Raw genomic sequence first — 12,012 nt, 5'->3', positions numbered from 1 at the left:
TGCCAAGTAAATATTGGTTAGACTGTAACGTATGGGTCTACATAGAGTGCCAAATTTGTTTCTTCACTTAGTCATTGATGAACAGTATATAATATATACAAAGTATAATGTTTAACAATTTTTAAAAAAATTATAACAGTAATATTTTATAACTTTTATGTGTGATTTTGCTTTGCAATTAGATTACACTTAGGCGGACTCTTTCCTTTTTTTTCAGGAATAATGCTACAAGGAATTTATGTAGTTTACTCAAAGAAACCTGTGCCAGATCTGCAGAAAAGACAAAGAAATGTAAATATCTTTCTTGTTCTATGTGATTTTATCAATTTATTATTATTATTTTAATGGAGGGGAAGAAATTGTCTTTTTACTTTTTGGAACCAGTTTTGATTCGAACAAGTTATATGTGCCTCATTCCATTTACATATTTACTAACTAGATTCTCAGTTTTTTGAGCTTTGAAAGTTCAAAGCTTTTTGAAGGATAATGTATTTCAAAAGATATGTACTTGGCATTTGTGTTTAGTTTTCATTTCAGTTAAAGTGTGATCTTTTGTCTGAAACAACCAGGAAATTGAATCAAGTATATGATATATAGCCATGTTCAAATATAAAATATTGGTGGAGGGCTGTGCTGAAGGCATAGTACTTAAGAATAGTCATGCAATATTTATTTCCAATCTAAATAAAATTCTCAAATTTCTCTTAAACATTCTTTTAAAATATTCTAAAATTGTGATATATACATGAAAGTGCACATTTTATTTTATGCATATTTTAATTTTAATTGTAGGAATTCTTTTCATTTTGATGAAAAACAAAAAGTTGATTTTCAAAAATAATATTTTTTATCATTGTCATTAATTTGATATTAGCTCTACTTTGTTTTTGCCAAGAATCTATTTGGAGATACTGTTTACTTGCTTTTTCAGAAGAGTGCCTATTTTTCTTAGCTAAAAAGTTAAATTGATATCACACATCTTACTGCTTAGGAGTTTGAACTTAGGAATTAGTCTGTGCTTAAATTCAAATTTTCAGTTGCTATCTGCTTGACCTTGAATAATTTGAATAAATTATGTAATCTTTCCGATCTTCTGTTTATTAATAAAGTGCCTCTTAGTGTTGTTTTGAAAATTAGTTAATAGATCTAAAATGCTAAGAATAGTTCACAGTGCTTAATAAATGTTAACTATTATTATTATAATTTCCAGGATGCAGTATAGCTAGGTTTTTTATTCTTAGTTCCTGCATATAGTACTTTGCTTTTAGAACCATGCCTTCCAGAATGTATAGCACCACTACCAGCTCCTCCACTATATCCTGTTTATTCAACTTTCAGGATTAGCTTTTCTGCCTAGATATATAAGTGGTAAAAAGTATACAGGTAGAGGTAGAGGAATAGTATATCGACTGCCTTGACCAAAGTAACCTGGGCTACAGAGATAAGGCTGCTAGTCCTTTTCTCTGTTTAGAGTTCTCTAGGTCAGAGATCAAATGGTGGTTTAAAGAATCTTTTAAACATTTTTAGGTGATTTCTTAGAATAACTAAAGAGTATATCTTAATGAGACATGTAGATAATTTTTTTTCTTAAAAACTTAATACTTCCTTATTGTATGTGTGGCCCATTCTTTCTTTATGATTGTATCTTCCTTTTTCATTGACATCATGTTTTCTTGGTTCTGTTGAGAATACCGAGTAGTTTTCTGAAATTTCTACCTGGATTCTCTAGAGTTCGTTTTCAGAGATAGGCTGTTCCTTTGAACATCTTCCATTGAGAGTATTGTTTCCTTTGAGAGTATTTTTTCATAGGCCTCATATAGGTATTCTCCTCATATACATAGTTGAAAAAGGCCAGAACTAGCCAGACTAAATAAAAAAACTAGATGATAAACTGACTTTGGTCCTAATTTATCTCCCCTGATTTAGGCGGTTGAATCCTCTTGTCATATTTACAATTGTATGGCAGTTTCTAAAGTTTTCACCTTGCATAGCTTTGCTTATCATAGCTGCATCTTCTTTCTGCCCCCTCTGCCTGGTTTTCTGGTACTCCGATAAATTTTGTAGACTATATGATTTTGAGTAATTTCAGTCACTAAACTCAATCATGCACAAAATTTTTATATCTTAAAATGTTAAAAAAATCTTAATTTTTGTAAATCTTAAAGCTTTGATTCTGCCGGCATGAAAAACTTAATTTCAGTAAATTTGAGAATTTTCCCCCTTTTCCTGAGGTTGTATCTAAACTTAGGGTGCCTATATAGTACCATATGGTGGAGAGGGACATTTGTTTTTCAGTCATCTATTCACTGAGACTTTCATTATTTCGATTGGTATTCAGTTATTGGTCCACATGAATTGCTGCTGAGTTGTTCCTCATTTTTGTCCTCAGGGCCCATTCAGGTCCGCTGGTTCTTTGTGCTTTATCCCACCATGCTCAGTTACACAGACTGTTGGGACAAGGGAAACTGAAGCTGTTTAAGGCCCCAGCTGTCTAAAGCCCTAGCTGTCTAGATATATTTCACAGCCATTTATCCTCAGGTTTTGTCATCTTCCTTGAGCCCTATTGAAGGGGGAAAAAAAAAAAAAAAGCAGCAGAGACCTACTCTACTCTTGGTTTTCCAAAACTATCTGAAGATTTTGTGGTCCCCAACCGTGAAGCTTATCCTGGTGATTTCTTAAGTATTGCCAGAATCTGATAAGCTCTCTCAACTTCTCCTTGTAAAGGCCTCTTCTCTACACACTAGTATTTCTTAGGCCTAGAAGATAGGAAGCTTTATTTTGACCCATATATTAAAAATCTATTGGTTGTTTATATCCTGAATCCTTTTCCTGACCACAACACTGGTCTTTTGAAACTTTTTCTTTGCTTTTGGTTGAACCATCTCTTCTTCGAGGCAATGAATACTGCAAGATCTAGTTGTCTCAGTTGGGGCAAAGTAAGTGTGTGTGTGTGTGCTTGTGTTTGTGTGTGTGTGTGTGTGAGAGAGAGAGAGAGAGAGAGAGAGAGAGAGAAAGAGAGAAAGAGAGAGGGAGAGGAGTGGGAGTGAGATGAGTGGGGAAGGAAATAGAAAGATAGATATTTCAATGAATGGATAAATATCAAGAGGAAAATCCAAAAAAGTAGGCTTATATTTTTAGATCACTCTGCTATCAGATTCTTCTCTGTGCCACTCGTAGCAGCTAGCTCCTGATAACTGTAAGCTATAGCTAAGCCAGTTTTGTTTTCTATTTTGTAGTCTTATTTGATTTCCAGTACTTGCCTGTTAGAAGAATAGCTGGAGGGTATCTTGGAAGTACTGGTAGTGAGAAGACTGGAGGTGTAGGAGATAGAATGCAGTTCTTTAGTACACACAGTTTCTGAGGAATAGAAGTTTGTTGCTAATCGTGTTAGGTAGTGAAAATGAAACAGTAAATAGATGGAGTAAAAAATATGAATTATCTTTCTGTTGAAACGTTGATGTGTTCTGTCTCCATTTCCTCAAAATTTTCAGCCTTTTAATATTTAAATTAAAATGGTTCAGCTCCCGCTCATGTGCTATCATAAGTCCAGAACTCTCTCCAGTATTTTCAGGGGGTTTAGGATATTTATATTCTTCTGAAGTCAATTCATGTACCCTGATTTTGGTTGTTTTGCTCCTCATTGACATTCGAGTCTACAGTAGCTGCTGTTCTCTTGTTTTGCAGCCTGTAATTGAGAGTTTGGGACTAATGTCCTCCAATTCAATGTTTCTGTGATGCTGGCCTCATTTGGGGGAATGATGAAGGGACAGACACATTTGCTTTTACTGTCTTGTTCTTTAATTCCCCACAATACTACCTGCCAACACTAAGTTTTACTTACTTTACTGAAGATTTGAGTATAGCTGGAGGGAATCATCGCTCATGTAAAAAACCTAAAAATAAAAAAAAGATCAAAGCGGATTCATAGAGGATTTCTCTCTGGGCCCTTGCCTGTTCTTAACCTTGCTCTTCCTGTGTTGACGTTTAGCATCCTTTCTGCCTCCTCAGAAATAGAGCAAGAGACAAGAGCAAGCTTTATCTTTAAAGTGTGTCTCATGAATCTTAAATATACAAAGGAAAAAATACTTTATAGAATAGTTCTTATATCCCTTCCTACTCATTGAGAAGGCTAAAACTATAAATGTATTATACGAGGTATGAATAAATTCATGAATAGTAATGTTGTGAAAGTAAATTAGAGATAATTTAACATCAACAAGCTTTTGAGGTTGATATGAAGTACAACCATGCCTTACTACAGAACTGCTTTTGATACTACTTTAAAAGACTCAAAAGACATACCAATGGCCTTCCCTAACACAGAATTTTAAACATTTTTATATTTTCCTGAGACATCTTAGGTATTATCTTTTTGGCATCATAACTGTTTTAAAATTTAATTTTGAAATTTTATATTAATAATAGATGAATATGAACGGGAAGAAACTAGACAAGTTTATGTGGATCTAAATAATAGCATTGAGGTAAGTGGTAGCAAAAATTTGAATATTTTAAACAGAAACATTTCTAAGCAAAGTAGAATGATAGTTACAAAGGCATGGAAAACTGTTCCTACTAAAAGGATTATTATTTGTTGATGTGATTATATCACCAATAAAATTCTCAAGGTTCTATACCAAATGTTAACGTTTTGTTATTTAGTAGCTTTTGAATTTACATGTTAATGACATCATTTAACTTAATTTATCAAAGATTATTAACTGTGTCCACTTTGCTTCTCTGCTATAGTTATTCTTTTCTTTTCTATGTTTCTCAAACTTGCTAAGCTGTTTCTGATCTTGGTTCTTTGAACTTTTTTCCTCTGTGTAGACCTTTTGTGTCCAAGATCCTAGGCAAACTCATAAGCTTCATTCTTTTTTTTTTTTTATTATCCCTTTACTACTTTATCTAAATTTTTTTTTCTATTCAGTTATTCTTTATCTCCTCACCTTGTTTAACTTTTCTGAAGAGCACTTAAACCTATATGACAATTAATTTGATATGTGTGTGTGTGGGTATTCTTTCTTACACTGGAATGTAAGTTATTTCTAGTACGATAAAGACTTTGTCTTAGATCCCAAGTGCCTAAAACAGTGCCTAGCATATAACAGACACTGAGCAAACTTATTAATTGAATAAATGAATTCGTCAAATTTTGCAAATCAAGACTTGTTGAATGTTAAATGAACTCATGCTGCTAGATGATGGATGTGTAATTTGGACTCCTGTGGAAGAGACGTCACAGAGGTTATACTTTAGAGGGGAAGACAGATGTAAAATAAGTAAGTAAAATAAAGATAAAATTACAGATTTTGATACAGGCTATTAAGTAAATGAATAGAATATTGACAATTGTTTTGCTGCTATTAGGTACTATATAACATGTTTTCTAGTACCTTTAAGCATATGGGGGCTAACATAATAGGCACTTTTAATAAGTTTTTAGAAAGTTATTTAGTTATTAAAAGTATAGAGTTTTCATTATTCAAAGTTGTGTAGTTTTAAATCTAATGACCATGTGATACAAATTTGTTAATTTTTCATAGTTTGAAGAATGCTATTGAAAAAGTCTAAGTATGATTCTTAAAAGTTAAAGTTTATATTTCAGAAAATGATAATAGCTTTTGAGGAACTTCACGTGCAAGCAGAGAATTCCAGACTGGAAATGAATTTTAAAAGTAGGGGTCCTATTTAATTTTTATATTATTCTTCTGCTGTTTATATTTTTATTAGATTGTTAATGTTTTTATACCTTCAGCTTGTTGCCTCAACTATTTTAAATTTTTTGTTGTATATGGTTTTATAAGCCCCTCAAGAATCTTGTAGAAAATGACAGGGAATTGATATATGTTAAAAACACATTTTTGGCTGCAAAGCTGTATTTTCCCTGAAATCAAACTTTTATGGTTTGTATTTAATTTTTTAGAAGTGTAATTTGGTCTTATTTTTACATTTCTTAGTAAAGTGACATGTAAAAGTAACTATATGTGTTTAAAATCTGTTATTTCATATTAGTGTGTTATAAAGAATACATTTTTATATATACACTATTATAAAAATGATAGAATTTTCTTATTGTAACTTTGATATTATTTAAGTTTACCATTTTACTAGTTAGCAAGAAAACAGCTGTTTTAGTTAGAAACCTTGGGGGTTTAATATCGAGATAAATAAGAAAGTGAAATGAAATACTAGAAACTTTAAATTTTACTTGCTATACAATTATATTAAGATATTAAAGTATATTTGTTTTATTTTTAAAGTAAAGGAAGATTATGAAAAACTTCAACACCTTGAAGAAATACACAAGAAGGAAGTAAATGACAAGGAAGAGCAGGTGTGTTTTTAAAATCAATTCTGTATACTTTAAATATGCTAATTCCTAAAATACTTAAAATTTCAAAAGAAATTTGTATTTACTGACTACATGATAAATTTCTATTAGAGAATTTTAATATTATACATATCTAAATATTTAGCCTTTTGCCTAGCAGAATATGCACACACAACGAATGTCCCTTTTTATTTTTATTTTTTTAAATTAAATTTATTGAAGTGAATATAATAAAATTATATAGGTTTCAAGTGTACAGTTCAATAATATGTCATATGTATATTGCATTGTGTGTTCACCACCCAAAGTTAAGTTTCCTTCTGTCACTTCCTGTACCCTTATCTACCACCCTCTCCCCACTTTCCCTCTGGTAACCACTAAACTGTTGTGTGTGTCCATGAGTCTCTGTTTGCCATGTTTGTTTGTTGCTTTCAGTTTTATATCCCACATATGAGTGAAATCATATGGTTCTTAACTTTTTCTGTCTGACTTATTTTGCTTAGTATGGTAATCTCAGGATCTTTCCACATTGTCGAAAATAGCAGTGTTTCATCTTTTCTTATGGCTGAATAATATTTTATTGTGTATATGTACCACATCTTCTTTATCCTGTCAAATATTGAAGGACATTTCAGTTGTTTCCATGTCTTGGCCACCATGAATAATGCTGCAGTGAACATCAGGGTGCATATATCTTTAAATGCTAGCCCTTTTTAAAAAACTCAATGAATCTTCTATAATAGTTATGTTAGTGGGTAATAGTACATTGCTGCAAAAATATATTATTTTGTGAGAACTTTTCTTTATGCAAAAACCTCATAAAATGTAAAGATGATGATCATTGACCATTCAACCCACATTTTGTAGTTTTTTTTGAAATATACTATTCCTGACACCAATTGGGGGGATCGTATTATGAACTATATAAATGTCTAACCAATGTACTGTATACTCGAAACTAATTAAAATAAATTAATTTCAAAAATTAAAAAAATTAAAACATTTTTTTGCTGCTTTCTACTAATGTCACATAGTGTAAGACTTGAAAATGGTGAGTCTGTGTTCTTTGACGTTCACGAGAGTGTTAGAGTGTTGGTTTCAGATTATCACTATGCCACCTTTATCAGTTTCAAGCCTTCTGCTTCTCAAATGGAAAGCAATATATAGAAGGAAATCTGCTTTTTGTTTCTCCGTTTTTTCAGTTTTTCTTCTCTGATTTGCCACAAGATACCTTGTAACAACAACTAACAAGGGTATCCAAACAATAGTAACAAAAGTTAATTGAAAGTACAGAGAAAATACTTAAAGTTTTCTTTAAGTTCTGGTTAAATGATAGAATTACAATTTGTGTGTTATTCTAATTTGAAAGTTAACAATATTCTGTATTTTAACAGAAATTTTAAACCAGATTTCTGAAAGGAGCTCTTTTTAAAAGTTAAAAGTGTGGTTATTGTAAAGAACACAACAATAGAATGCAGTGCTAAAAAGCTGGCTGGAGTTCTGGGTACATGGGCAGAGCTTACAGATTGTTGGATTTCCCTGTAAAATGATAGTATGGCCAGCTAGTGTTTTTGCTAGGGACTCCTATGTTATTTTTAAGATTTTTCTTTCTGGAGTTCTCCAGATTTTGCCTGGGGATATAAACTTGGCTGATGGCATTTTGGAGCTAGATTGGCAGGGTAGGAAGACAGACTGAGTCTCATCATTCCATGTTTTGACTTTGCAGTTATATCTTTCATCCCATCCCTCTCTGTGCCTGGGATATTCAGGTTTAGAGATTCTGTTCTTCAATTTTACTCTGCCTGTGTCTCTTGCAAAGATAGAGTAGTGTTAGTTTTCTGATTACATTGGCTGACAGGGAGTAGAGGCAGGAAAGGAGGGTTAAGTGAACCTAGGGAGGTCTTCTACACTTTTTACAGACTTTCAAATAGTCTCCTTATACTTAGTGTCCTGTTTCATACTACCTTCCACAATGTCTGTTGCCTCTAATTCTTGGAACATTCTGGGGTTCTTTGGGGTGGATTTATCTTTTCATTAGTATCTTCCTTGTGCAGGCTCTTAGCTTTGACCTTTTCCATTCCTAAATCATTTTCTATTCCTTTCAACTGCTTTCCTTCTTTACATATTGTGGTTTGGATTATAGAAGTCTCATGGTTTCATGGAAGATGAAGTCTGTCTTTATTGTTTTCCTGGTTATTTTTTGGGTGATTTGGAAATGAAAATAGGGCAGAGAGGTCTTTCTGCCATCTTGAATCTGCGTCTTCAGCTTATCTTTATGTTTATCGTTCACTTTTTCTTCACATGCACACTGTATTTTAGCTGTCAGAGTATTTTCAGTTTTCTTAATGAAGCACGATCTCTTGATGTTTTGTGTTCTTGTACAAGTCTAGAATGTTTATTTCCCTGTGTTTGCCTGATTAATTTTTACTTGTCTATTAAGACTGGATTCAGTCCCCTGAGGATTAACTTTTGATTACATTCTCCAAGAGCAATATAGGTGTTTCATTCCTGATTCCTGTAACATTTTTGTCCTGTTACTAATAATATTAAAGTAGAGTTGTTTGTCTCCTGGTTTAGGCTATGAGTTTCTTGAAGGCGAATTCCCTCCTCTCTGTATACTCAATGCTTATGGTTTCTGGAATGGTGTAGGTGCTCAATATTTATGGAATAAATGAACCAAGTAGATTTCATTATATAATCTCAGTCATAAGTTAAAATGCGTGCTATAATATTGGATCTATCACATTACAATAAGTCCTTACTTAATGCCATTGATAGATTCTTGGAACTTCAGTGAAACAATATATAATGAAACCAGTTTTACCACAGGCTAATTGATATAAACAAAAGTTAAGTTTCTACGGCATCTCATCAAAGTTATAATGAAACAACATTGAACAAAATGATGTTTTTGAGGACCCACTGTAGTTTATTCATTCAGTCATTCAATAAAAGTTTATTGTGCAAGCATGTACTAAATGCTAGGCATAGTCAGCTGAAAAGCATATAAACAGGTACATAAAATAATTGTAGGTGATGATAAATGCTAAGGTTTCATATTTAATTATTTATGACTATAATGTGTTCTTTAACTATTTCATTTTAGGTATCACTGCTGTTGATCCAAAGCACCGAGAAAGAAAAGAAAATGAGAGATATAACAGTTCTGCTAGAGGAATATAGAGATAAAATTAATCAGTTAGAGGAAAAAACAAGTAAGAATTTATGTAATAAAATATAACAGTGTCATATGTGTTTCTCTTGTTATGTTTTAATTTTTGTCTTTCATTACAATTTTGTTCTAATGTTTTCTAGTACTGCAATTCCAAACCTGGGGTTAACCAGTTCAAGGGTGCATAATGAAGTCACTTAGGGAGCTTTTTCAAAGTACATATGTTCTTCTTTTTCCTTTTCATACTCTCACCTTGTCTTCAGTTTCAACAAAGTGCTCTATGAAAACAGGGATTTATTTCTTTTTTGTTGTCGTTGACTGATACATTCCAAGAATATTGCCTGGTACATATTGATTATTAACTATTCCTGGAGCAAGACATTTGGAAAGGCATTAGGGAAAGATTGTCAAACTAGACCTTAGATGATTAAAGGTTCACTAGATAGTTAATTGGAAGAGTGAGTGTACGAAGAAGAAATGGCTTGCACAAGTCATGAAGTATGAGAATTAGGGTATATTTAAAACACTGATTGGTGTGTCTATATCTTAAACTCAGGTAGATGGGACTGGAAAAGAATGTTTGGTTCAAATTATGAAGGATCTTGAATGTCATATTACGTTTAGACTATCTTTTTGAATTTTTTCAAACTTGTTCAGGGCACTTGGAAGGCATAAAGGACTTTGTGAAACACTGTACCTTTCAGAACATCATAGGGATCTGGTGACTTTTGTCCTTTTTCTCTTAAAAGCTTCTGTCTTCCTCACATAGCAAATAATTATCCAGTTCTTGCTAACTTATGCCTGCTTATTTCACATTACTGTCATTACTATATCCTATACTCCAAATATATTGAAATTGTTTTAACTTCTACATTTTATGCTGTTCCTATCTCACCATCATACTCTTGACTGCTTTTTCTGTGGTGTTAGGCTGTTGTATAGTTGCTAGGCTGCCCCTTTCCTTCTCCTTCTGCTAGAGAGAGCAGACTTTTTTGAACCTTTTTTTGTCTATGCGCATTAATGTTTCCAGATTGTTGGCTTCTTCAGCTTTAAGTCTGGGATGTGTGATGCAACCAAACAAAAAACACAAAACAAAACCCCAAACAAAAAAATCTCTAAACTCTCTACCCCAAGAGTCTTACCATTTGCTTCTTAAGTCCAGAGGCCTCGAATCTGATCTGCTTTCTCTCCACCTTTCAAAGTCTTCTTATATTTGTTTTATATATAACGTTGTGAGTTTTGTTGTAGTTGGGAGGAAGAGAAAAAAATATATCTATCCCTTCTTCCCAGAAGTGGAAGTCCTAGTTTAATTACTTTTTATTATTCCAATTTTCACCCATGACTACTTTGAAAGTTATATAATCTGTTTCTATTTTTTTTAGTGCTTACTGGAGATATTACAACATTGATTGATTACTTTTTAATATGTAAAGTTAATCAATACATTTACCCTCTTGGATTATTCAAGGGGACTTTAAAACATTAATTACATTTAACTCTGTTCCCTTCTATTTTTGTTTTGTATTTTAATTCTATAAACAAGATATTATTACTGTTTTATGTAGACAGTGTTCATTTGGTTTTACCTATACATTTTCCTCTTTACTCTTAATTTTTTTTTTTTGTATAACAGAACTTTCATTTTGATTATATCTTTTCTGCCTTCAAGGGGGATATTTAGAATATCTTTTAGTGAGAATATGCTTGTGATGATCTCTTTCATTTTATTTGTCTAAAAATTTGTTTATTCATTCTCATCTGTAAAGGATAGTTTTGCATAAGATGTATTTCTAGGTTGGCACACTATTTGTTATTTCTAGAAATTTCTTTTAGCACACTGAGGCTATCATCTTGCTTTCTTTTGGCTTCCTTTGTTGATTTGAAGAAAGTCAGTTGTCAATTTAACTGCTGAACCTTTGAAGATGAGGTATCTTTTAACTCTACTGTGACTTTTCAGATTTTCTTTGCCTTTGATTTTTAGCATTTTCAGTATGATATGTTAAAATATAGGTTTAATTTTATTTTATAACTTCTTAAATCTGTGAATTAGTATCTTTTATTATTGTTTTTCTTTAAATGTATTTGCTCTGTTCTCTTGTTTCTGCTCCTTTTTGAACTTTGTGTAAAAAACATGTTTTAATTTTCTAACTCTGTCTTCTGTGACTCAATCTCTTCTCCATATTTTCACAGTTTTGCCTTTCTGTACCTTATTCTGGATGATTTCTTTTGACCTATCTTATTCACTAATTTTCTCTTCATTTGTTTCTCATCTGATATGAACCCTTCCATTTTATTTTCAGTTATTAAGATGTTTATTTTAAGATATTATTCTAACTTATTTTTTAAATCTGCTATGCTATTGTACTTTATGTAGTTCTCTGTTTCTTATTTTCAAGTTGTTTTTTTTTAAATACACTAAGAATAGCTGTTTTGTACTTTCTGACCATTCTTTATCTTAAGTGTTTGTGAGCCTCATTCTGTCTTATCTTTCTGATAGCTTTTAGTC

The 12,012-nt window shown here is 32.0% G+C and overlaps 1 protein-coding gene across 2 annotated transcripts in view; it reads left to right on the top strand.

Annotated features, from left to right (window-relative positions):
- SYCP1 (synaptonemal complex protein 1) overlaps positions 1 to 12,012 on the top strand; it is a 70,735-nt gene that overhangs the window by 4,328 nt on the left and 54,395 nt on the right. For both annotated transcript variants that reach the window (XM_011366633.1, XM_011366625.1), the window contains exons 7-11: positions 218 to 291; positions 4,426 to 4,484; positions 5,609 to 5,678; positions 6,264 to 6,337; positions 9,441 to 9,549. In XM_011366633.1, the coding sequence (XP_011364935.1) occupies positions 218 to 291; positions 4,426 to 4,484; positions 5,609 to 5,678; positions 6,264 to 6,337; positions 9,441 to 9,549 (386 nt within the window). The remainder of the gene's footprint in view (positions 1 to 217; positions 292 to 4,425; positions 4,485 to 5,608; positions 5,679 to 6,263; positions 6,338 to 9,440; positions 9,550 to 12,012) is intronic.

Source organism: Pteropus vampyrus, unplaced genomic scaffold, assembly GCF_000151845.1.
Source record: "Pteropus vampyrus isolate Shadow unplaced genomic scaffold, Pvam_2.0 Scaffold6, whole genome shotgun sequence".
NCBI lineage: Eukaryota > Metazoa > Chordata > Mammalia > Chiroptera > Pteropodidae > Pteropus > Pteropus vampyrus.
The sequence above is the reverse complement of the archived record's forward strand: the minus strand, read 5'-3'. Positions and strand labels throughout refer to the sequence as shown.